General features: G+C 44.9%; 1 protein-coding gene across 1 annotated transcript; it reads right to left on the reverse strand.

Moving 5' to 3' along the window:
* Positions 1–581: 581 nt before the first annotated feature.
* LOC140264922 (protein MANBAL-like) lies at positions 582–3,949 on the reverse strand. The gene is made up of 5 exons (XM_072360824.1): positions 3,788–3,949; positions 2,109–2,198; positions 1,953–2,034; positions 1,379–1,573; positions 582–943 (listed from the first exon to the last, which is right to left on the reverse strand). The coding sequence occupies exons 4-5, from the start codon at positions 1,526–1,528 to the stop codon at positions 836–838; spliced, it is 258 nt and encodes an 85-aa protein (XP_072216925.1). The 5' UTR covers positions 1,529–1,573; positions 1,953–2,034; positions 2,109–2,198; positions 3,788–3,949; the 3' UTR covers positions 582–835.
* Between the last annotated feature and the right edge of the window lie 20,215 nt (positions 3,950–24,164).

Consider the following 24,164-nt stretch of genomic DNA (forward strand, 5'->3'; position numbering starts at 1 on the left):
GCGAGGAGGGGATTAGGGGTTGTAAATATCAAAAGAGGAGTTGCATCTCCCTGACAAGATGGGCGATAACAAGAGGGGGTCTGCATGATAGAAGTCATTGACTATGCATGAGGTGTACCTATATCTGTATCACGGTTTTACCAGTTGGTGTGCAAGTTTGGAGGAGCTATCCTCCTTGCACCCAGCGCTGAAATAAACATACCTGCTTTATAACCCATCTCTGGATTATAGAGTTTGATTCCGCAAATCACCCCAGCTCCGTTTCCTCCACACAGTCCTCCAGCCACTCCGCCCCAAGCCTATAGCGCTGCCTGGGCTTGTTAAGGCCAAAGTGCAGGACCCGGCATTTGGTCTTGTTGAACCTCATCCCATTGGCTTCAGCCCGGCTCTCCAGCCTGTCCAGATCCCTCTGTAGGGCCTCGCTACCCCCAGGCAGATCCACACTCCCAGCCAATTGAAACGTGGGACGAGCAGCTCCATTTCCAGGGAGGGACGTGAAGCCGACCGCTTCATGGCCCTGCGACTGCCAGCCCGAGCCAGGCACCTTTTGAGCAGCTACTGAAAGAGGCAGCACCACTATTCAAATGTTTGTTTGGCTTTTATTTGCAAGAAAGAGATGCCAAATGCAACCAAAATGCATTTCAATGGGAAATCAAATAGGCGGGATACTGGTAATGACTAAAGACACAGCTTCCTTAGTTCCTCTCCGCAGTCCACAAAAGGGAAAGCACGGCCATGCCTGAAAACAGGACCACGCAGTCTGTGTCCTTTGGTGCACCTCTGAGGAAGCATTCCAAGCGATTCTGCTGTCCTTTGCGCCTCACTGCTCAAGCCCTTATCGTTTCTTTTTGCTTTCCTTCTTGGCTTTCTTGCTCAGCTGTGCAGCACTCGCCTTGGGTTTCTTCACCGTCTCCCAAGTCTTAGACTCAAAACCCTCCGAGTCCTACGAGAAGCAATTGGGACACAGTCAGGGAGCTCCCTAACAACTGGCTGACAGCTGGCTTTGGGAGCTCAAGTCACCTGACCGAGCAGCTTTGGGGACCAGCACTGGAAATCGCCTTCCTGACCTCAGGGCACATTAGAAACTCCCCCTCTGTCTAGTTCCCAAAAATCCCATGCAAACCAGAGCCTAAAATCCTCTATAGCAAGGCGGTCCTTGGCTAGTGGACCCCCTGCCTGGCAGCTCATAGGGCGCAGCAGCAGCTGCAGGATAGGACAAGCTGGCACCTCAAGGCTGCTGGAATGCGGAAGGAAGGACAGAACCAAGTGCGGCACTCTCAGCAGTGCCGGGGCACTCTGCCGTAGGCAACAGCTACAGACGGCTCCCTCCCAGCCCACTGCCTGAGCATTGCTATCAGTCTCACACAGCGCTACTTACTGCCTTTGGGGACTTGGAAACTGGCAGGATGATGGCCAGAACACACAGGAGCTGGAAAAAGGCTCCAAACAAGAGTCCGTAGCGCAGCACGTTCTCCATTAGTTTGGGCTCAGGGATCTCAGGTGGCGAGAAATGCAGTTCAGCAGCCATAGTGCAGACAGCCTGCTGCTCCACTGCTCTCACGGAGGCTGCCTGCTGAGAGGGGGAAAAAGGCACCGTTAGTCTCAGGCACTGCGACGGGGTCACTTCCTGCTAGCAAACATTTCCAGGCTAACTTAGAGAGCTGCTCGGAAGAGATCCAGGGCCTACTGACCCGAGAACAAAGAGGGACATCAAACTTGCATTCCAGTTGCCTTTGCCCGCCTGCCTAGGACAAGAGCCCTCAGCCTTCGGTACTGCTGCACTTGCAGGTGGGGGAAGAGAAGCAGAGAGGACGGGTGGACGTCAAATAAGGGAAGAGCTTACCAGGCAAGATTAAACCTATCCCTGAGCTCCATCACACACACGTAACCACTGCCCTATTAATATCACAGCAATGTTATTCTTACCATTAAAGTTACCCACGTTCACGTACCTGGTTGTGGACGTGTTCGCGGCCTTGCTGCTGCTGTGCTCTACAACGCCAGCCACGGAAATAAAGCGAGCAGAAAGCTGATCTGTTGAAGACAGAGGAGTGAGCCGTGCTTAACCAGCACTGCTTCAGAGCACGCTTACAGTAAGGCACACCTACCTTACAATGGAAGCTCCAGACGCAGCTCCAGACTGCTCTCCTGAAGCCCAATTGCATTTCACAGCCACTCACGCGCTGCCCCTCGACAACCTGCAACACAAGAGTCACAAGCTGCAAATCCCATCCCTGGGAGATGTCAGCACATCTCCGCACTCGTGGAGCAGCGCTCACGTCTTTGGGTGAGAAAGCAGGCGTGTGCTTACCGAGTGAGCGCTGTTTGCTGCCAGCTGCTGGTAGGAACCCACCCAACTCTAAGTACGAACAGTAACCTAAGCCTAACTCTAAAAGAGGAACAAAAACCTACACCTAACAATAAAACACCAACAGTAACCTAAGCCTAACTCTAAAACAGGAACAATCCTCTACTCCTAACACTAAAACATGAACAGTAACACCTACTCCTAATCAAAAACACGAACAATAACCTACTCCTAACTCAAAAACACGAACAATAACCTACTCCTAACCCTACAACTAAATTAACAAGAAAACCAACAATAAAAACAGGGCTAAGATGGGACCTAGGAGGGTTAAGATGGGACCGGGGACCCGCAGAGGAGGAGCAGATGTTAAATGAAGCCTCCCGGCTAACGCCGGGGGCGGGGGCCGCGCAGATGGGAAGGAGCCCTGCGCCTGGACCAGCGATGCTGCAGCCCTGGTGGTACTGATGCGGGGCCTGGCACGGTGGTGTGGTGCCAGGCCAGCTGTGCCGCGGGCGGATCCACCTCCATGGGCTCATCCAGAGGTGGATCCACCTCCATGGGCTCATCCAGAGGTGGATCCACCTCCATGGGCTCCACGGAGGTGGTCACGGGGCTGGTCCAGGCGCGATGGGAACGGGCTCTCTTGCCTGTCTGCTGCCCGATGGTCATGGCGGGCCCCCTCTTCCTCTTGGATCCTGCGGTCCCCGGCTCCATCTTCCCACCTCCATCCTGCCCATCGTCCAGCCTCGCTCTCTTGGCTGCCCACATGGCTGTTGACGGCCAGAGCTCGGAGAGGCGAGTGCGTTGCGTGGGGCAGCGGTGACCAAGGCGACGGCTGTGACATGGCCAGGGTTCTAAAATGGCGGCCGAGCTGCTGGCACTGCTGGCACTGGCGTTCCACATGGCATGAGGAGGGGGCTGGAGGGCAGGGCACGGCACGGCAGCCAGAAGGCACTCGCTGTGCCCAGCGGGCAGCCCTGCTCTCCGGCCAGCAAGAGGGCACAGAGGAGCCGGCCCTGAGCAAAGGGCCCTAAGCCTCCTTCGGCCTCCCCCTTCCACCACAAGGGAATCTCTTCGGGCTGCCATACGCAGCACGCAGCACCACGCTGATGGGGCTCCTGAGCTCAGCGCCAACAACAGCAGGCTCCAAAGCGGACCTGACTACGCCTGCCTCCTGGGACACACAAGCTCTGCTCTCCATGTTGGCATCCAGCGCCTCTCCTTGGGCGGCCTCTTGGGGGATTCAACCACGACCCACCATTAATACCTCCAGCTTCCACATCCAACAGACTCACAACAGCAGCAACAAGGCGGGCAGGAACGGGCCGTGCTGCTGACTGCGGGCGCTTGTCAAGCCTCCCTCTCGCTGCCCCCATTCTGCTCGGGCAGCCGGTCCCAGCAACAAACACCATCACACACAACTGCAGCCCTGACTCGTCCCGCTCGCCGACAGCCAGAGGAAGGACATGGATTCACCTTCCTTCAGCTCCGCACTCGCTGGCACCGCACGCATCGCCTCTGCGTGCCGCCAGCACCGCGAGCTGCTCCGCCGACATCCCTCCGTGCCCCGCACCGCGGCCCGGCCCCGCTGGCAGCACACAGCCCGCTCCTACCGGCCCCATTCAAACTGCCGCCACGCCGCGCTGCCCCGGAAGCGCTCTCGGCCGGCAGGAAGCACTTCCTGCCCCGGCCCTAGCAACCGCCTGCGCCGTCCCGTTGCTAAGGGCGGCCTGGGGCCGGCCCGGGCCTGTGGGGGGGTTCGCTCCCGGATTCCTGGCGGGTGGCGCCGGCGGCACGGAGCTTTCCTTCTCCTTTCCTGCTCTGGCCTTTTGGACTCCTCTTTTCCTTTCCTTTCTTTGCCTTCCTTCCCCTCCTCTCCTCCTTTCCCTTCACGTTCCGCCCACACTCAGTACGCAGATCTCCAACGGAGGTGCCTGCAGAAGCTCGTCTGTGCAGGCAGTCAATGGCTCGTGCTGTGCTTCGCTGCTTTGTGCTCTTCAATGGCCACTCAGTTGTGCCCTTTCCTAACCCCTTGTGCACTATCAGGATGGCCCGGCTGGCTTTGCTGCAGAGCCTCATCGGAGAGTCTGCAGACGTGGGGGAAAAGCTCAGCAGCTCAGCAGCTGCCGAGGGAAGGTTTCATGCCCTGGCCTGCACACAGCCCGGCCCTCCCTGCTCTGCGCTCCTGGCGTCCCCTGCGGCCCCTGTGCTGTGACCAACACGAGCGGGGCTCAGGCCCAACGCCCTCCCTGCTGCCGGCCCTCCCCCATGCCCATGTGCTGCACCCACACCGGCTGCCCCAGCCCCGCAGCCCTCCTGCAGGCAGCACAGCCCCAGGCACCGGGCTCGGCCCCAGCCCCGAGGTGCTGCTGCACGGGCTGAGCCCAGACCTAAGATGCAATGACCACTCGCAAGTATTTGGGTTTCCCTCATTTTCCCCCTTTGCTGCACCCAACCCGACAATCCTGTCTCCCATCTCCAGCAGCGCTTCTTGCTGCCAGGCAGGCAGGCAGGCAGCAGGAGGCAGTGCCTCGTGGCTCGCTGTACCGAGTCCACCATGCAGGCTGGAGGAAGGAGGAAGAAGCCAACAAACCAATTGAAAATGGCCACCAGACACTCTTGTCCTCCAGCCTCTCCTCTTTTGGCTCTCGCTCAGCAATGTGCCCTTGCTGCCCCCTGGCACTAAACACGCGGCACTGCCCATCATGAAGCCATTGGACTGAAGCAGCGCAGCACGGTGTAAATGGGTTACCTAGATTTACCTGTGATAGAGGCTGCTGCCCCTGGAAGGAGGGGAATGGACAAAAACAGTGGCAGCAGTCTAAGGAGAAAACTTATTTTACCAAATACGATATTGGAATACAAGATAACACAATATGATACAATATAATTGCGGCTAATAAATCGAACAAGACAGGGAGAGAGACAGAAAGAGAGAAAAAGAGTCCCCGAGAACAGGGGGGCCTAGTATGATCTAGGCAACGGGCTGGAACGTTGCTGATAGAGGGAGACGGCAGGGATGGAGCGCTCCAAAACGATAGACAGAGCGAAAAGAAGGACGTTCCAGCCTGGGAGTGAGATTATATATGTGTCCTCCTCCGGTGATTTGTCTCTGGCCGCGTCGTCCCCTGGGATATGTAGTTTCCTCCAAGAGCTGAGTACTCGGGATGCTGCCATTCCACAGAACGGGAGCATGAACCTTCCACATTTCCACATACCCTCTGTTACACTTCCACATACCCTCTGTTACACTTCCACATACCCTCTGTTACACTTCCGTATGCCATTAACAACTACAAATTCTTATACCATCAAAACAGTTTGCCACTATTTGTACCCTCAGTTAACGATTCATACTGCACATGATGTCATGATGTAGAATATTGACAGCAATAGCACAAAACCATGACACACGGCTCGGGGTCCTCCTGGCTCCTGGTGGACTCTGCTCCGATCCACTCGGTCGTTCCCCGGCAGAGGCCAGGTGTCGCTTCCGTGGTGGTTCGGGTGCGCCGGCACAGTCTACCCGACTCCGAGCGGCTGTCCCCAGCTGGGCTGGCGGTGTGGTCTCCATTAGGAGAGGGGTGGCCAGCAGGGATAGGCAGGTGATTGTCCCTCTCTACTCTGCTCTTGTGAGACCCCATCTGGAGTACTGTGTCCAGGTATGGAGCCCTCAGTACAAGAAAGACATGGAGCTGTTGGAGAGGGTCCTGAGGAGGGCCATGAGGATGGTCAGGGGGCTGGAGCACCTGCCCTATGAAGACAGGTGGAGGGAGCTGAGCTTGTTCAGCATGGAGAAAAGAAGGCTGCGGGGTGACCTCACTGCAGCCTTTCAGTACCTGAAGGGAACCCATATGCTATATCCAGGGGGTGATCTCATTGCAGCCTAAAGTACCTGAAGGAAACCTATATCCAGGAGGGGAGTAAGCTCTTGGAAAGGGCTGATAATAGCGGGACAAGGGGAAATGGATTTAAGTTGAAAGAGGGCAGATTTAGGTTGGATATCAGGGGGAAGTTCTTTGCTATGAGAGCGGGGAGGTCCTGGAACAGGATGTCCATGGAGGCTGTGGATGCCCCGTCCTTGGAGGTGTTGAAGGCCAGGTTGGATGAGACCCTGGGCAACCTGATCTAGTCAATAGTGGAAGTTTGGTGGCCCTGCCAGGCATGGGGGGGTTGGAGCTTCATCATCCTTGAGGTCCCTTTCAACCCAATGAGGTTGAGGTGCAGCCACGAGGGGTCTGGAGAACCTGATGGGGCTGATGGGGAGCCAGGATGGGTCAGCGTGGAGAAGAGGAGCACAGGGGAGACCTCAAGGCTCCTGAAGGGAGGTTGTGATGAGCTGGAGGTCGGCCTGTGCTCCCGTGTAACAGTGATAGGATGGGAGGGAACGGCCCTGAGTTGTGCCAGGGGAGATTCAGGCTGGACGTGAGGAAATAGTGCTGCTCCTAAAGAGTGGTTGGGGGCTGCAATGGGCTGCGCAGGGGGTGGTGGAGATGGAGATGCCGCGTTGAGGGCCGTGGTTGAATGAGAGCTATTGGTGATGGGTGGGTGGTGGGGGAGCTTGGAGGGCTTCTCCAACCTTGGTGATTGTGGATGGGGGGTTGGGGGGGATATGGGGGGTGGAAGAGGATCAGAATGGGGGAATAGGAGGGGTGGGATGGGGGAGGGACCCTTCAGGAAGGGACAGGGGGACTCACTGGGGTGATTCTGGGAAGACAACAGGGGACTCTATGGGTCAGAATGAGGGAACTGAGAGGGATATGAGAAGGGGTAAAAGGATAATAAAGGGAAATGTGGAGAGTGTTTATGCAGAGTGGCTTCGTGAGAAAGGACATGATGAGATTCCATTAGTTAAATTGTAAGAGAAGGTATGTGACTAAAGGCAACAGTGAGGAGAAATCAGGATGTGAAAGACAGGATATGTAGCTAAAGACAGAATATGTAGCGAGAGGCAAGGACGGCCTAAAGGAAAAAACAAGATGTGTAGCAATGTGTAGGCATAGCTATGAACAAAAGTAACCATAAGACTAACCACAAAGGTCAGATGAAGTAATATATAACCCACCAATCCTGAGCTTTACTTTTGCAATATGCATGAGCTTATTACTGACTGTATAAACAAGATGCTGTAACACCTAATAAATGAGACCTGTTGACCATGATATATGAGGCACGTCTCCCGCAGTCTTTTCCAACAAATGGCGCCCAAACAGGGACCATCTTCTTCTGCTAAGTAAGAAGAGACGGGATCCTTGCCAGGGAAAAAAGAAGTTGCCACGAACGGGGACTGCGTTGGGTTCGGGTCCTTTAGCAGCGAGGACGACTAAAAGAGCCGAATTAAAGCTCCGCGTCTCGAGCGACCATGAGAGGTGGGCTCGACCGATACGTGCTGCCGAAGCCTGGAGGGCTGCAACGGTACCGACGTGAGTAAACTTGGATAGGCAAGCAGCATATGATTTATTTTCCGAAGGTTCGGATCCTTAAGCAGCGGGGATAGCACGCGCCAGGAAAAGAAGGTGCAGGTGCTCTAGGTGACCTTATAGAAGGGCCTAGCCAATACGGGCCGCCAACGTCCTTTAAGGCTGCAACAGCGCTCTGACAAATAGGAATGGAAAGGCAAGCGGCTCATGAATTATTTTCCGCTTTTCTTAGGCGGAGACAATTTAAAGGTATAGACTTAGAAAAGGAACTCCCCGAGTTATTAGCGTATGAATATGCTAAAGAGTTATTTCAGAATCCGCATTTGGTGCATGATCTTACTGAGCAGGGAATGATAGAAGGGGAGAAAATGGCTAAAAAATGCGGAAAGTGGTGGCGTGTGTTTATGTGTGTGTGGATGAGTGTGTGGATGAGTGTGTGGATGAGTGTGGTTTATAATGAGTTGTTGCGATATCAGGCAGAAAAGAAAGCAACAGAGCAAGCTAGTGTTGTGCAGGGGAGGAATAAGAATTATAGTGAGTGGTCAGATTGCCCGATGCCCCCTGCTGTGTCCACCGTAAATTTGCCGCTGGCCGCCGAGCCTGCGTTGCCAGTGGCCCCGGAGCCGAGTGCCCCGTCTCCGCCTCCAGGCACGTCTGTATCGGACGAGCCGCCTGCATCCACCATGGTGCTACAGCCGGCCCCCTCGACCCCCCTTGGCAACGAGTCGCTCCCTGGGGCAGGGACTGACCTAGTGGAGGCCGTCGCGCGGGAGTGGAGGGGGGCCTGGGCTGCGCTGGCGCGGGCTTGTTTAGAGGCAGGGGACGGTGAGGCGTTGGAAGCTGCGCAACGGATGGCATTTCCGGTGGTGTATGCACCTAATCCTGCAGGCGCGATACAGGCTGCTATCACTGCTTTAGATTGGAAATTGTTATCACAATTGTGGTCTACGGTCAGTCAGTTTGGAGTAAAAAGCGAGTCAGCGAGACAGATGTTGGATTATATCTGGAGTACTCAAGTTTTGTTGCCATCAGATTGTCGGGCTATAGCTAGGCTGATTTTTTTGCAGCACCAACAACTGCTGTTTAATGCTTATTGGCAGGAGATGTGCCAACAGAGCGCGGCGATAGTTAGGCAGCCGGGAGATCCCTTGTATAATGTAACCGTTGAAGAACTTTTAGGGGTGGGTCCTTTCATCCGGACGGGGGCCCAGGCTTTATTAGGGCCAGTTAAATGTAGGGAGTCAATGTATCTGGCCAGACAGGCTATGGATAAGATCAAGGCACCAGGTGGACTGCCGTCTTATATGGGAATCCAGTAGGGAAGAAATGAGGATTTTGGAGCGTTTATAGATAAGGTAGCTGGAGCCATAGAGAAGGCTGGAGTACCAGAATACATGAGGGAAATAATGCTGAAACAGTGTGCACTTCAAAACTGTAACGCTACAGCTTGTGGCATTATAAATACTTTGAGGAGTAATTGGACAATAGAGGAGGTGTTAGACAGATTATCGAGTGTGCTCACAGGGGCTCAGGCTTTCATAGTTAAGGCTATTAAGGAGGTAGGGGCAGGATTAAAGGCACAGGCTGAGGCTTCTCAGAACCAAGTGTTAGCAGCTCTTGCACCCTTACAAGCGTCTGCGGTAACCAATTCAGGCCCAAGCACCTATTACAAATGTTTCCGGTGCGGCATCAAGGGACATATGCGACGGAATTGCCAAGCCGCCGGTGTATGGTGCCAGAACTGCCGCTCGGACAACCACAACACCGTCAGCTGCCGACGCCGGTGGGGAAACCTCCAGCCCAGCGCAAGAAAGAACAGCGGCCGCGCTCCGACACAAGCAGCCGTTACCAGCCAGCTGCCGCCTTCCGCCCCGCCCACGTCACTCGTCGGGACGCTGCCTCTCTCCACCACGGCTATGACTCCTGCGTCTGCGTCTCTGCAGCCCGCATGTAACGTGGTTAAAGACACAGACGGATCGAAACCAGGGGATCGTTGTGACCCCAGTCCAGTAGATCCAGAAAGCGAATCAGACGCATTTCCTCGTGATGATACTTTGAAGGGAGCAGGAATGACTAATTTCCCTACGGCGTACTGCGGCGTTTTAGAGCAGTGCAGAAAAGAAGCAATATTAAGGGGTGATGCTGACACGTTGCAAGCCTTTCCTATGTTGTATCAGCCGAATCAGGTTCCCCGATGGGAATCCCTGCCTTGTGAGGCAGTGAAGGAATTAAGGAAGTCAGTGAGAACATACGGAGTTCAGTCAGCCTTTACATACAATCTTTTGGTTGCAAACAGTGACAGTTATGTTATGACCCCTCATGACTGGAAAACTGTGTTACGAATGATCCTCTCTCCTATGCAATACACTGCGTTTATGACTGAATACCAGCTACATAATTTGACTGATATCCCCCTTGCTACTAATGCTTTACTTTCACATGCTCCAATACCTAATGCTGTTACTGTATTTACAGATGGCTCCAGCAAGACACACCAAGCAGTGGTTCTCTGGTGTGCGACTGCTACACGATGGCAGTCAGATGTGTTATAGAAATGTTTGCTCATTAAAACCGGGACGTGTTAATAGTTTAATAAAATGTTTGTTCGTTAAAACCAGGTTGGGGGTTGCGGGACGTGGAGACCGCGGGGATTGTGTTCTGCCTAGTTACAGGGGGTGGGGCCGGCGGCGCAGGTGAAGGCAGTGTGGAGCGGCCCCGGAGAAGCGCGCCTCGATGGATACAGGGAGCGGCCCCGGAGAAGCGCGCCTCGATGGATACAAAATTTCCTGGAAGAACCAACCAAGTGACGGCACACCATTCGTGCGATTACGGCTAACCAATCGGAGGACAACACGTTCAGAGTGGACTTTACAAAAGAAGTTGGAATGGGGGGGGCGGCGCGGCAGTTTGCGGAATAGCGATTCCCCTGTCGCCCAGCGCTGAGTTGCCTTTTTGTTTTACCCGTTGTAATTAATAAAAAGTTATAATTGGAATACCATAGTTTTATTGATTTATTACTAAAATTGATAACAAGATGTACATGTTGTTGATGGATCACCTCAAGTTGCAGAACTCACTGCAGTAGTTCAAGCTTTTCAAATTTTTTCAGAACAGAAGCTTAATAACTGACTCATTGTATGTTACAGGTATCATTCAACGGATCGAAGAATCCTTTCTTAAGGAAGTTAATAACCTGGTTTTGTTTGTACAGCTCAAGCAAGTTTTGCATTATGACACTCACCGTACTTTTCCTTATTTTATTATGCACATTCGATCGCATACTACAATGCCTTGTCCTTTAACTGAGGGCAACTGCAAGGCTGATCGAGCCACAGTCACTTTTGCTGCCCCTCAATTATTTGAGCAAGCAGGACTCTCCCATCAAATTTTCCATCATAACAGGAGAGCCTTACAAAAACAGTTCCAACTGACAGTGGATCAGGACCGTAACATTATTCTAACATGCCCAGACTGCCAGGAAATTGCCCCTTTGCCTCAAATTGGGACAAATCCACGTAACACAGCACCTCTTCAACTGTGGCAGGCAGATGTCACTCACATTCCTGAATTTGGCTGTCTAAAATATGTACATGTAACGATAGATACTCATTCTTCTTACATATTTGCCACAGCACATACAAGTGAAAACAGTCACAATGCCCGTAAACACTGGTTATCAGCTTATGCTGCTATAGGAATCCCACATATTACAAAAACAGATAATGTGCCTGCGTATACCTCTAAGGCCACTCAAACTTTCCTCCAAGAAGGGGCTGTTGAACATACTACAGCCATTGCTCGTTCTCCCACTGGACAAGCTATCACTAAGCACGTTTATCAAACATTGAAATCCATTCTTGTTATTATTAAACAAAAAAGTGGGAATATGGGAGACACACTACAAGAAATATTATGCAAGGTTTTGCTTGTTTTGCTTGTGCTGAATTTTTTGAATCATGTTCGTACAGATACAGCTCATGTGGATCGTTCTTTTGAAGCTTCCCCAGTGCTCAAGGAACAGCCTATGGTTAATGTTTGGAATATGGCCACAGGACTTTGGGACTGTCCCCTACCACTGACAACTTGGGGTTGTGAATATGCTCATATTTCCACAGAGACTGGCCTTACGTGGGTTCCAGCATGATATGCTCAGTCTCATTTGAAGGCAGAAAATAGCATCCAGCCTTTATAGTAACTGTAGTTGTGTGTTTCTTACTTAGTGGTATTGTTTTGTAACTTGCTGTGTTAGAGATAATATTAGTAATAGTTTAACATAGTGTGTGATTTTCTGTTTTACCAATGCAGTCTCAAGAATTAGAGAGTTTAAGACATTAGCTAGGATGTGTGCTTCTTCTAATTTTAGTAATAGTTCAAATGTGTATTATATTCTATAGGCTTCATTATATCCTATGGAACTTGCCGTTATAGCGCCCCCTACCTGCAGGAGGACTCTATTATGGCTCCCATTATCCCCTATGGGCTACATTATCCCTTATGGGCTCCATTATATCCTATGGGCTCCCATTATTTCCTATGGGACTCTCTGCTAGAGCGCCCCCTACATGCAGTAGGACATCATTGCAGGACTCCATTATCCCCTATGGGCTCCATTATCCCCTATGGGCTCCATTATATCCTATGGGCTCCATTATATCCTATCGGCTCCCTTATATCCTATGGGTCTCCCCATTATGGCGCTCCCTACCTGAAGGAGGACTGTATTTATTCCCTATGGGCCCCCATTATCCCCCATGGGCTCCATTATATCCTATGAGCTCCCATTATATCCTATGGACTCCATTACATCCTATGGGCTCCCATTATATCCTATGCGCTCAATAATATCCTATGGGCTCCCATTATATCCTATGGGGCTCGCCGTTATAGCGCCCCCTACCTGCAGGAGAACTGTAATTATTCCCTATGGGCTCCCATTATATCCTATTGGCTCCATTATATCCTATATGCGCCCATTATATTCTACGGGACTTCCCATTATTGCGCCCCCTACCTACAGGTGAACTGTAATTATTCCCTATGGGCTCCATTATATCCTATCGACTCCCTTATATACTATCGGCTCCCTTATATCCGATGGGTCTCACCGTTATAGCGCCCTCTACTTGCAGGAGGATTGTAATTATTCCCTATGGGCCCCCATTATCCCCTAAGGGCTCCACTATATCCTATGGGCTCCATTATAGCCTATGGGATATCCCGTTAGAGCCCCCCCCTGGTGGCAGGCAGTCGCCATTGCAGGACTCCATTATCCCCTATGAGCTGCAATACACCTTATGAGCTCCCATTATATCCTATGAACTCCCATTATATCCTATGGGCTCCCATTATATCCTATAGTCTCCATTATATCCTATGGGCTCCCATTTTATTCTTGAGACTTCCCGTTATAGCGCCCGCTACCTACAGGAGAACTGTAATTATTCCCTATGGGCTCCATTATATCCAATGGGCTCCCATTATATCCTATGGGACATCCCGTTACAACGCTTCCTGGTGTCAGGAGGTCGCCATTGCTGGACTCCATTATCCCCTATGTGCTCCATTATACCTTATGAGCTCCCATTATATCCTATGCGCTCCAGTATGTCCTATGGGCTCCCAATATATCCTAAGGGATTCGCCGTTATAGCGACGCCTACCTGCAGGAGGACTGTAATTATTCCCTATGGGCTCCCATTATATCCTATGGGCTCCCATTAAATCCTATGGGCTCCCATTATATCCTATGGGCTCCCATTATATTCAATGGGCTTCATTATATCCTATGGAACGTGCCGTTATAGCGCCCCCTACCTGCAGGAGTACACTATTGCTGGCTCCCATTACTCCCTATGGGCTCCAATTACTCCCTATGGGCTCCATTATATCCTATGGACTCCCATTATATCCTAAGGGACTTCCTGTTATTACGCCCCCTACCTGCAGGAGGACGCTATTGCTGGCTATCATTATAACCTATGGGCTCCCATTATATCCTATAGGCTCCATTATATCCTAAGGACTCCCATTATATTCTATGGGGCTCGCCGTTATATCGCCCCCTACCTGCAGGAGAACTGTAATTATTCCCTATGGGCTCCCATTATATCCTATGGGCTCCATTATATCCTATGGGCTCCCATTATATTCTATGGGACTTCCCGTTAGAGCGCCCCCTACCTACAGGAGAACTGTAATTATTCCCTATGGGCTCCATTATATCCTACGGGCTCCCTTTTAATCCTATGGGATATCCAGTTAGAGTGCCCCCTGGTGGCACAAGGTCGCCATTGCAAGGCTCCATTATCCCCTATGAACTTCATTATACCTTATGAGCTCCATTATATCCTATGGGCTTCATTACATCCTATGGGCTCCCATTATATCCTATGCGCTCCATTATATACTATGGGCTTCATTATATCCTATGGAACTTGCCGATAGCGCCCCCTACCTGCAGGAGGACTCGATTGCTGGCTCCCATTATCCCCAATGGGCTATATTATCCCCTATGGGCTCCATTATATCCTAAGGGCTCCCATTATTAGCTATGGGACTCGCTGTTTGAGCGCCCCCTACGTGCAGGAGGACGCCATTGAAGGACTCCATTATCCCCTATGTGCTCCATTATCCCCTATGTGCTCCATTATATCCTTTGGGCTCCATTATATCCTTTGGGCTCCATTATATCCTATCGGCTCCCTTATATCGTATGGGTCTTCCCGTTATAGCGCCCTATGCCTGCAGGAGGACTGTAATTATTCCCTATGGGCCCCCATTATCACTATGGGCTCCATTATATCCAAAGGACACCATTATAGCCTATGGGACTAACCGTTATAGCGCCCCCTACCTGCAGGAGGACTGTAATAATTCCCTATGGGCTCCCACTATATCCTATGGGCTCCCATTATATCCTATTATATCACTCCTTATCCTTGCAATCAATATAGCTTTCTTTCCAAAATGATGCCATTCCTCCCTAAATATAGCATTTTTTCTCCAAATACTAATTTTCATCTCTATAAGAGGTCATTCTATCTACAGAATGCTGCTTTTTAGTATGATATGACACACTGTTGCCAGAATACTTCTTTTCCTTTACAAATTAAGGACATTTCCACCCTAAATATCAGTCTCTGTCAAAATTTGGAAAATTTTCACAAGACTATCAATAGTGACCCCAGAAATCAGAAGTTCTTTCTTAAGTATCACTCTTTATCTTCGCAAAAGTAGGATTCTCTTTCCAAAATAATGCTTCTCAACCTTAAAAACATCATTTCCTCCACAAAGTGTTGGGTTTTATCCCCAAAAGATGACATTTTCTCTACAAAATGAAGCTTTCTAGCTCAGTTATCAAGCATTGCTTCCAGAATACCTGCTTTCCTCTACAAAACAAGGAGATTTCCACCCGAAATATCAATTTCTGACAACATTTAGGCAATTTTTCACCAGAATAACAATACTTATCCCAGAAATAAGAAGTTCTCACCTAAGTATCACTCCTTATCCTTGCAATAAATGGAATTTTCTTTCCAAAATAATGCTTTTCATCCCTAAAAATAGCATTTTCTCCCCAAAATTCTGGTTTTTAACCACAATAGAAGATAATTTCTCTACAAAACGATGCTTTCTGGGAGAATATGACGCATTAATTCCAGCATGCCTGTTTGCCTGTACAAAAGTAGGGCATTTCCACCCGAAATATCAATTTCTGACAAAATTTAGACTATTTTTCACCAGAATAACAATACTTATCCCAGAAATAAGAAGGTTATCACTCCTTATCATTGCAATAAATGGAATTTTCTATCCAAAATAATGCTTTTCATCCCACAAATCAGCATTTTATTCCCCAAAATGCTGGTCTTTATCCCTGAAAGAAGACGTTTTCTCTACAAAATGATGCTTTCTAGCAGAATATGGCACTTTGTATCCAGAATACCTGTTTTCCTCTACAGAATAGAGACATCTCCACCCGAAATATCAATTTCCGTCAAAAGTTTGAAAATTTTCACACAAATATGGATACTTATCCCAGAAATCAGAAGTTCTCTCTTAAGTATCATTCTTTATCTTGGCAAAAATATTATCTTTCCAAAATAATGCTTTTTAATGCCTGCATATAGCGTTTTCTCCCCAAAATTCTGGCTTTCATCTCTGAAAGAAGACATTTTCTCTACAAAATGATGCTTTCTAGCATCATATGACCCATTGTTTCCAGAATTCCTGTTTTCCTCTACTAAACCAGGACATTCCCACCCGAAATTTCCATTTCTGTCAACATTTAGAATAGTTTCACAGAAATATCAAAACTTCCCCACGAATTACAAGGTCTGTCTTAAGTATCACTCTTTATCTTGGCAAAAGTATGATTTTCTTTCCAAAATAATGCTTTTCACCCTAACAATAGCATTTTATTCCCAAAAATGATGGTTTTCATCCCCAAAAGAAGACATTTTCTCTAGAAAATGATGCTTTCCATCGGAGTAGGCCACATTGTTTCCAGAATTCCTGCTTTCCTCTACAAAATAAGGACATTTCCACCCGAAATATCCATTTCTGTCAACATTTAGAAAATTTTCACACTACTATCGATATCTATGCCAGAAATAAGAAGTTCTCTCTGAAGTATCTCTCCTTATCCTTGCAATCAATATAGCTTTCTTTCCAAAATGATGCCATTCCTCCCTAAATATAGCATTTTTTCTCCAAATACTGATTTTCATCCCTATAAGAGGTCATTCTATCTACAGAATGCTGCTTTTTAGTATGATATGACACACTGTTGCCAGAATACTTCTTTTCCTTTACAAATTAAGGACATTTCCACCCTAAGTATCAGTCTCTGTCAAAATTTGGAGAATTTTCACAAGACTATCAATAGTGACCCCAGAAATCAGAAGTTCTTTCTTAAGTATCACTATTTATCTTCGCAAAAGTAGGATTTTCTTTCCAAAATAATGCTTCTCAACCTTAAAAACATCATTTCCTCCCCAAAGTGCTGGTTTTTATCCCCAAAAGATGACATTTTCTCTACAAAATGAAGCTTTCTAGCTCAGTTATCAAGCATTGCTTCCAGAATACCTGCTTTCCTCTACAAAACAAGGAGATTTCCACCCGAAATATCAATTTCTGACAACATTTAGGCAATTTTTCACCAGAATAACAATACTTATCCCAGAAATAAGAAGTTCTCTCCTAAGTATCACTCCTTATCCTTGTAATAAATGGAATTTTCTTTCCAAAATAATGCTTTTCATCCCTAAAAATAGCATTTTCTCCCCAAAATTCTGGTTTTTAACTACAATAGAAGATAATTTCTCTACAAAACGATGCTTTCTGGGAGAATATGACGCATTAATTCCAGCATGCCTGTTTGCCTGTACAAAAGTAGGGCATTTCCACCCGAAATATCAATTTCTGTCTACATTTAGACCATTTTTTCACCAGAATAACAATACTTATCCCAGAAAGAAGAAGGCTATCACTCCTTATCCTTGCAATAAATGGAATTTTCTTTCCAAAATAATGCTTTTCATCCCTAAAAATAGCATTTTCTCCCCAAAATTCTGGTTTTTAACCACAATAGAAGATAACTTCCTCTACAAAACGATGCTTTCTGGGAGAATATGACGCATTAATTCCAGCATGCCTGTTTGCCTGTACAAAAGTAGGGCATTTCCACCCGAAATATCAATTTCTGTCTACATTTAGACCAATTTTCACCAGAATAACAATACTTATCCCAGAAATAAGAAGGTTATCACTCCTTATCATTGCAATAAATGGAATTTTCTTTCCAAAATAATGCTTTTCATCCCACAAATCAGCATTTTATTCCCCAAAATGCTGGTCTTCATCCCTGAAAGAAGACGTTTTCTCTACAAAATGATGCTTTCTAGCATCATATGACCCATTGTTTCCAGAATTCCTGTTTTCCTCTACTAAACCAGGACATTCCCACCCGAAATTTCCATTTCTGTCAACATTTAGAATAGTTTCACAGAAATATCAAAACTTCCCCACAAATTACAAGGTCTGTCTTAAGTATCACTCTTTATCTTGGCAAAAGTATGATTTTCTTTCCAAAATAATGCTTTTCACCCTAACAATAGCATTTTATTCCCAAAAATGCTGGTTTTCATCCCTGAAAGAAGACATTTTCTCTAGAAAATGATGCTTTCCATCGGAGTAGGCCACACTGTTTCCAGAATTCCTGCTTTCCTCTACAAAATAAGGACATTTCCACCCGAAATATCCATTTCTGTCAACATTTAGAAAATTTTCACACTACTATCGATATCTATGCCAGAAATAAGAAGTTCTCTCTGAAGTATCTCTCCTTATCCTTGCAATCAATATAGCTTTCTTTCCAAAATGATGCCATTCCTCCCTAAATATAGCATTTTTTCTCCAAATACTGATTTTCATCCCTATAAGAGGTCATTCTATCTACAGAATGCTGCTTTTTAGTATGATATGACACACTGTTGCCAGAATACTTCTTTTCCTTTACAAATTAGGGACATTTCCACCCTAAGTATCAGTCTCTGTCAAAATTTGGAGAATTTTCACAAGACTATCAATAGTGACCCCAGAAATCAGAAGTTCTTTCTTAAGTATCACTCTTTATCTTCGCAAAAGTAGGATTTTCTTTCCAAAATAATGCTTCTCAACCTTAAAAACATCATTTCCTCCCCAAAGTGCTGGTTTTTATCCCCAAAAGATGACATTTTCTCTACAAAATGAAGCTTTCTAGCTCAGTTATCAAGCATTGCTTCCAGAATACCTGCTTTCCTCTACAAAACAAGGAGATTTCCACCCGAAATATCAATTTCTGACAACATTTAGGCAATTTTTCACCAGAATAACAATACTTATCCCAGAAATAAGAAGTTCTCTCCTAAGTATCACTCCTTATCCTTGTAATAAATGGAATTTTCTTTCCAAAATAATGCTTTTCATCCCTAACAATAGCATTTTCTCCCCAAAATTCTGGTTTTTAACTACAATAGAAGATAATTTCTCTACAAAACGATGCTTTCTGGGAGAATATGACGCATTAATTCCAGCATGCCTGTTTGCCTGTACAAAAGTAGGGCATTTTCACCCGAAATATCAATTTCTGTCTACATTTAGACCATTTTTCACCAGAATAACAATACTTATCCCAGAAAGAAGAAGGCTATCACTCCTTATCCTTGCAATAAATGGAATTTTCTTTCCAAAATAATGCTTTTCATCCCTAAAAATAGCATTTTCTCCCCAAAATTCTGGTTTTTAACCACAATAGAAGATAACTTCCTCTACAAAACGATGCTTTCTGGGAGAATATGACGCATTAATTCCAGCATGCCTGTTTGCCTGTACAAAAGTAGGGCATTTCCACCCGAAATATCAATTTCTGTCTACATTTAGACCAATTTTCACCAGAATAACAATACTTATCCCAGAAATAAGAAGGTTATCACTCCTTATCATTGCAATAAATGGAATTTTCTTTCCAAAATAATGCTTTTCATCCCACAAATCAGCATTTTATTCCCCAAAATGCTGGTCTTCATCCCTGAAAGAAGACGTTTTCTCTACAAAATGATGCTTTCTAGCATCATATGACCCATTGTTTCCAGAATTCCTGTTTTCCTCTACTAAACCAGGACATTCCCACCCGAAATTTCCATTTCTGTCAACATTTAGAATAGTTTCACAGAAATATCAAAACTTCCCCACAAATTACAAGGTCTGTCTTAAGTATCACTCTTTATCTTGGCAAAAGTATGATTTTCTTTCCAAAATAATGCTTTTCACCCTAACAATAGCATTTTATTCCCAAAAATGCTGGTTTTCATCCCTGAAAGAAGACATTTTCTCTAGAAAATGATGCTTTCCATCGGAGTAGGCCACACTGTTTCCAGAATTCCTGCTTTCCTCTACAAAATAAGGACATTTCCACTCGAAATATCCATTTCTGTCAACATTTAGAAAATTTTCACGCGAATATGGATACTTACCCCAGAAATAAGAAGTTCTCTCATAAGTATCGATCTTTCTCTTTGCAAAAATATTATTATTTTTACAAAAGAATTATTTTTAATACTTGGATATAGCATGTCATCCCAAAAATACTGGATTTCATCCCCTCATGAAGACACTTTCCCTATAAAATCTTGTTTTCTATCAGAATATGTCATACTGTTTCCGGAATACCTGTTTTACTCTAGAAATTAAGGACATTTCTAAACTAATTGGCAGTTTCTGTTAAAATTAAAACATTTTCACATTAATATCAATACTTATCGCGGAGATTAGAAGTTCTCTCTTAAGAATCATTCTTTATCTTTTCAAGAATACTATTCTCTTTCCAAAATAATGCTTTTCATCACTCAAGACAGCATTTTCACCCCCAAATTCTGGATTTCATCCCCAAAAGAAGACATGTTCTCTAGAAAATGATGCTTTCCATCGGAGTAGGCCACATTGTTTCCAGAATTCCTGCTTTCCTCTACAAAATAAGGACATTTCCACCCGAAATATCCATTTCTGTCAACATTTCGAGAATTTTCACACTACTATCGATACCTATGCCAGAAATAAGAAGTTCTCTCTGAAGTATCACTCCTTATCCTTGCAATCAATATAGCTTTCTTTCCAAAATGATGCCATTCCTCCCTAAATATAGCATTTTTTCTCCAAATACTGATTTTCATCCCTATAAGAGGTCATTCTATCTACAGAATGCTGCTTTTTAGTATGATATGACACACAGTTGCCAGAATACTTCTTTTCCTTTACAAATTAAGGACATTTCCACCCTAAATATCAGTCTCTGTCAAAATTTGGAAAATTTTCACAAGACTATCAATAGTGACCCCAGAAATCAGAAGTTCTTTCTTAAGTATCACTCTTTATCTTCGCAAAAGTAGGATTTTCTTTCCAAAATAATGCTTCTCAACCTTAAAAACATCATTTCCTCCCCAAAGTGCTGGTTTTTATCCCAAAAGATGACATATTCTCTACAAAATGAAGCTTTCTAGCTCAGTTATCAAGCATTGCTTCCAGAATACCTGCTTTCCTCTACAAAACAAGGAGATTTCCACCCGAAATATCAATTTCTGACAACATTTAGGCAATTTTTCACCAGAATAACAATACTTATCCCAGAAATAAGAAGTTCTCTCCTAAGTATCACTCCTTATCCTTGCAATAAATGGAATTTACTTTCCAAAATAATGCTTTTTCATCCCTAAAAATAGCATTTTCTCCCCAAAATTCTGGTTTTTAACCACAATAGAAGATAACTTCCTCTACAAAATGATACTTTCTGGGAGAATATGACGCATTAATTCCAGCATGCCTGTTTGCCTGTACAAAAGTAGGGCATTTCCACCCGAAATATCAATTTCTGTCTACATTTAGACCATTTTTCACCAGAATAACAATACTTATCCCAGAAATAAGAAGGTTATCACTCCTTATCATTGCAATAAATGGAATTTTCTTTCCAAAATAATGCTTTTCATCCCACAAATCAGCATTTTATTCCCCAAAATGCTGGTCTTCATCCCTGAAAGAAGACGTTTTCTCTACAAAATGATGCTTTCTAGCATCATATGACCCATTGTTTTCAGAATTCCTGTTTTCCTCTACTAAACCAGGACATTCCCACCCGAAATTTCCATTTCTGTCAACATTTAGAATAGTTTCACAGAAATATCAAAACTTCCCCACAAATTACAAGGTCTGTCTTAAGTATCACTCTTTATCTTGGCAAAAGTATGATTTTCTTTCCAAAATAATGCTTTTTCACACCCTAACAATAGCATTTTATTCCCAAAAATGCTGGTTTTCATCCCTGAAAGAAGACATTTTCTCTAGAAAATGATGCTTTCCATCGGAGTAGGGCCACACTGTTTCCAGAATTCCTGCTTTCCTCTACAAAATAAGGACATTTCCACCCGAAAATATCCATTTCTGTCAACATTTTGAGAATTTTTCACACTACTATCGATACCTATGCCAGAAATAAGAAGTTCTCTCTGAAGTATCACTCCTTATCCTTGCAATCAATATAGCTTTTCTTTCCAAAATGATGCCATTCCTCCCTAAATATAGCATTTTTTCTCCAAATACTGATTTTCATCCCTATAAGAGGTCATTCTATCTACAGAATGCTGCTTTTTAGTATGATATGACACCACAGTTTGCCAGAATACTTCTTTTCCTTTACAAATTAAGGACATTTCCACCCTAAATATCAGTCTCTGTCAAAATTTGGAAAATTTTTCACAAGACTATCAATAGTGACCCCAGAAATCAGAAGTTCTTTCTTAAGTATCACTCTTTATCTTCGCAAAAGTAGGATTTTCTTTCCAAAATAAATGCTTCTCAACCTTAAAAAACATCATTTCCTCCCCAAAGTGCTGGTTTTTATCCCAAAAGATGACATATTCTCTACAAAATGAAGCTTTCTAGCTCAGTTATCAAGCATTGCTTCCAGAATACCTGCTTTCCTCTACAAAAACAAGGAGATTTCCACCCGAAATATCAATTTCTGACAACATTTAGGCAATTTTTCACCAGAATAACAATACTTATCCCAGAAATAAGAAGTTCTCCTCCTAAGTATCACTCCTTATCCTTGCAATAAATGGAATTTACTTTCCAAAATAATGCTTTTCATCCCTAAAAATAGCATTTTCTCCTCCCCAAAATTCTGGTTTTTAAACCACAAATAGAAGATAACTTCCTCTACAAAATGATACTTTCTGGGAGAATATGACGCATTAATTCCACCATGCCTGTTTTGCCTGTACAAAATCCCCGAAATATCAATTTCTGACAAAATTTAGACCATTTTTTCACCAGAATAACAATACTTTATCCCAGAAATAAGAAGGTTATCACTCCTTATCATTGCAATAAATGGAATTTTCTTTCCAAAATAATGCTTTTCATCCCACAAATCAGCATTTTATTCCCCAAAATGCTGGTCTTCATCCCCTGAAAGAAGACGTTGTTTCTCTACAAAATGATGCTTTCTAGCATCATATGACCCATTGTTTCCAGAATTCCCTGTTTTCCTCTACTAAACCAGGACATTCCCACCCCGAAATTTCCATTTCTGTCAACATTTAGAATAGTTTCACAGAAATATCAAAACTTCCCCGCAAATTACAAGGTCTGTCTTAAGTATCACTCTTTATCTTGGCAAAAGTATGATTTTCTTTCCAAAATAATGCTTTTCACCCTAACAATAGCATTTTATTCCCAAAAATGCTGGTTTTCATCCCTGAAAGAAGACATTTTCTCTAGAAAATGATGCTTTCCATCGGAGTAGGCCACACTGTTTCCAGAATTCCTGCTTTCCTCTACAAAATAAGGGACATTTCCACTCGAAATATCCATTTCTGTCAACATTTAGAAAATTTTCACGCGAATATGGATACTTACCCCAGAAATAAGAAGTTCTCTCATAAGTATCGAACTTTCTCTTTGCAAAAATATTATTATTTTTACAAAAGAATTATTTTTAATACTTGGATATAGCATGTCATCCCAAAAAATACTGGATTTCATCCCCTCATGAAGACACTTTCCCTATAAAATCTTGTTTTCTATCAGAATATGTCATACTGTTTCCGGAATACCTGTTTTACTCTAGAAATTAAGGACATTTCTAAACTAATTGGCAGTTTCTGTTAAAATTAAAACATTTTCACATTAATATCAATACTTATCGCGGAGATTAGAAGTTCTCTCTTAAGAATCATTCTTTATCTTTTCAAGAATACTATTCTCTTTCCAAAATAATGCTTTTCATCACTCAAGACAGCATTTTCACCCCCAAATTCTGGATTTCATCCCCAAAAGAAGACATTTTCTCTAGAAAATGATGCTTTCCATCGGAGTAGGCCACATTGTTTCCAGAATTCCTGCTTTCCTCTACAAAATAAGGACATATCCACCCGAATTATCCATTTCTGTCAACATTTCGAGAATTTTCACACTACTATCGATACCTATGCCAGAAATAAGAAGTTCTCTCTGAAGTATCACTCCTTATCCTTGCAATCAATATAGCTTTCTTTCCAAAATGATGCCATTCCTCCCTAAATATAGCATTTTTTCTCCAAATACTGATTTTCATCCCTATAAGAGGTCATTCTATCTACAGAATGCTGCTTTTTAGTATGATATGACACACTGTTGCCAGAATACTTCTTTTCCTTTACAAATTAAGGACATTTCCACCCTAAATATCAGTCTCTGTCAAAATTTGGAAAATTTTCACAAGACTATCAATAGTGACCCCAGAAATCAGAAGTTCTTTCTTAAGTATCACTCTTTATCTTCGCAAAAGTAGGATTTTCTTTCCAAAATAATGCTTCTCAACCTTAAAAACATCATTTCCTCCCCAAAGTGCTGGTTTT

The sequence above is a fragment of the Excalfactoria chinensis genome, unplaced genomic scaffold (genome assembly GCF_039878825.1).
Source record: "Excalfactoria chinensis isolate bCotChi1 unplaced genomic scaffold, bCotChi1.hap2 Scaffold_344, whole genome shotgun sequence".
Taxonomy (NCBI): Eukaryota; Metazoa; Chordata; class Aves; order Galliformes; family Phasianidae; genus Excalfactoria; species Excalfactoria chinensis.

Excerpts from the sequence above, each read along its gene's own strand:
- LOC140264922 (XM_072360824.1), bottom strand. The coding sequence starts at position 1,528 with ATGGCTGCTGAACTGCATTTCTCGCCACCTGAGATCCCTGAGCCCAAA. Across the intron at positions 944-1,378 it reads TTTCCAAGTCCCCAAAGGCA|GACTCGGAGGGTTTTGAGTC; the intron begins GTAAGTAGCGCT and ends TGCTTCTCGTAG.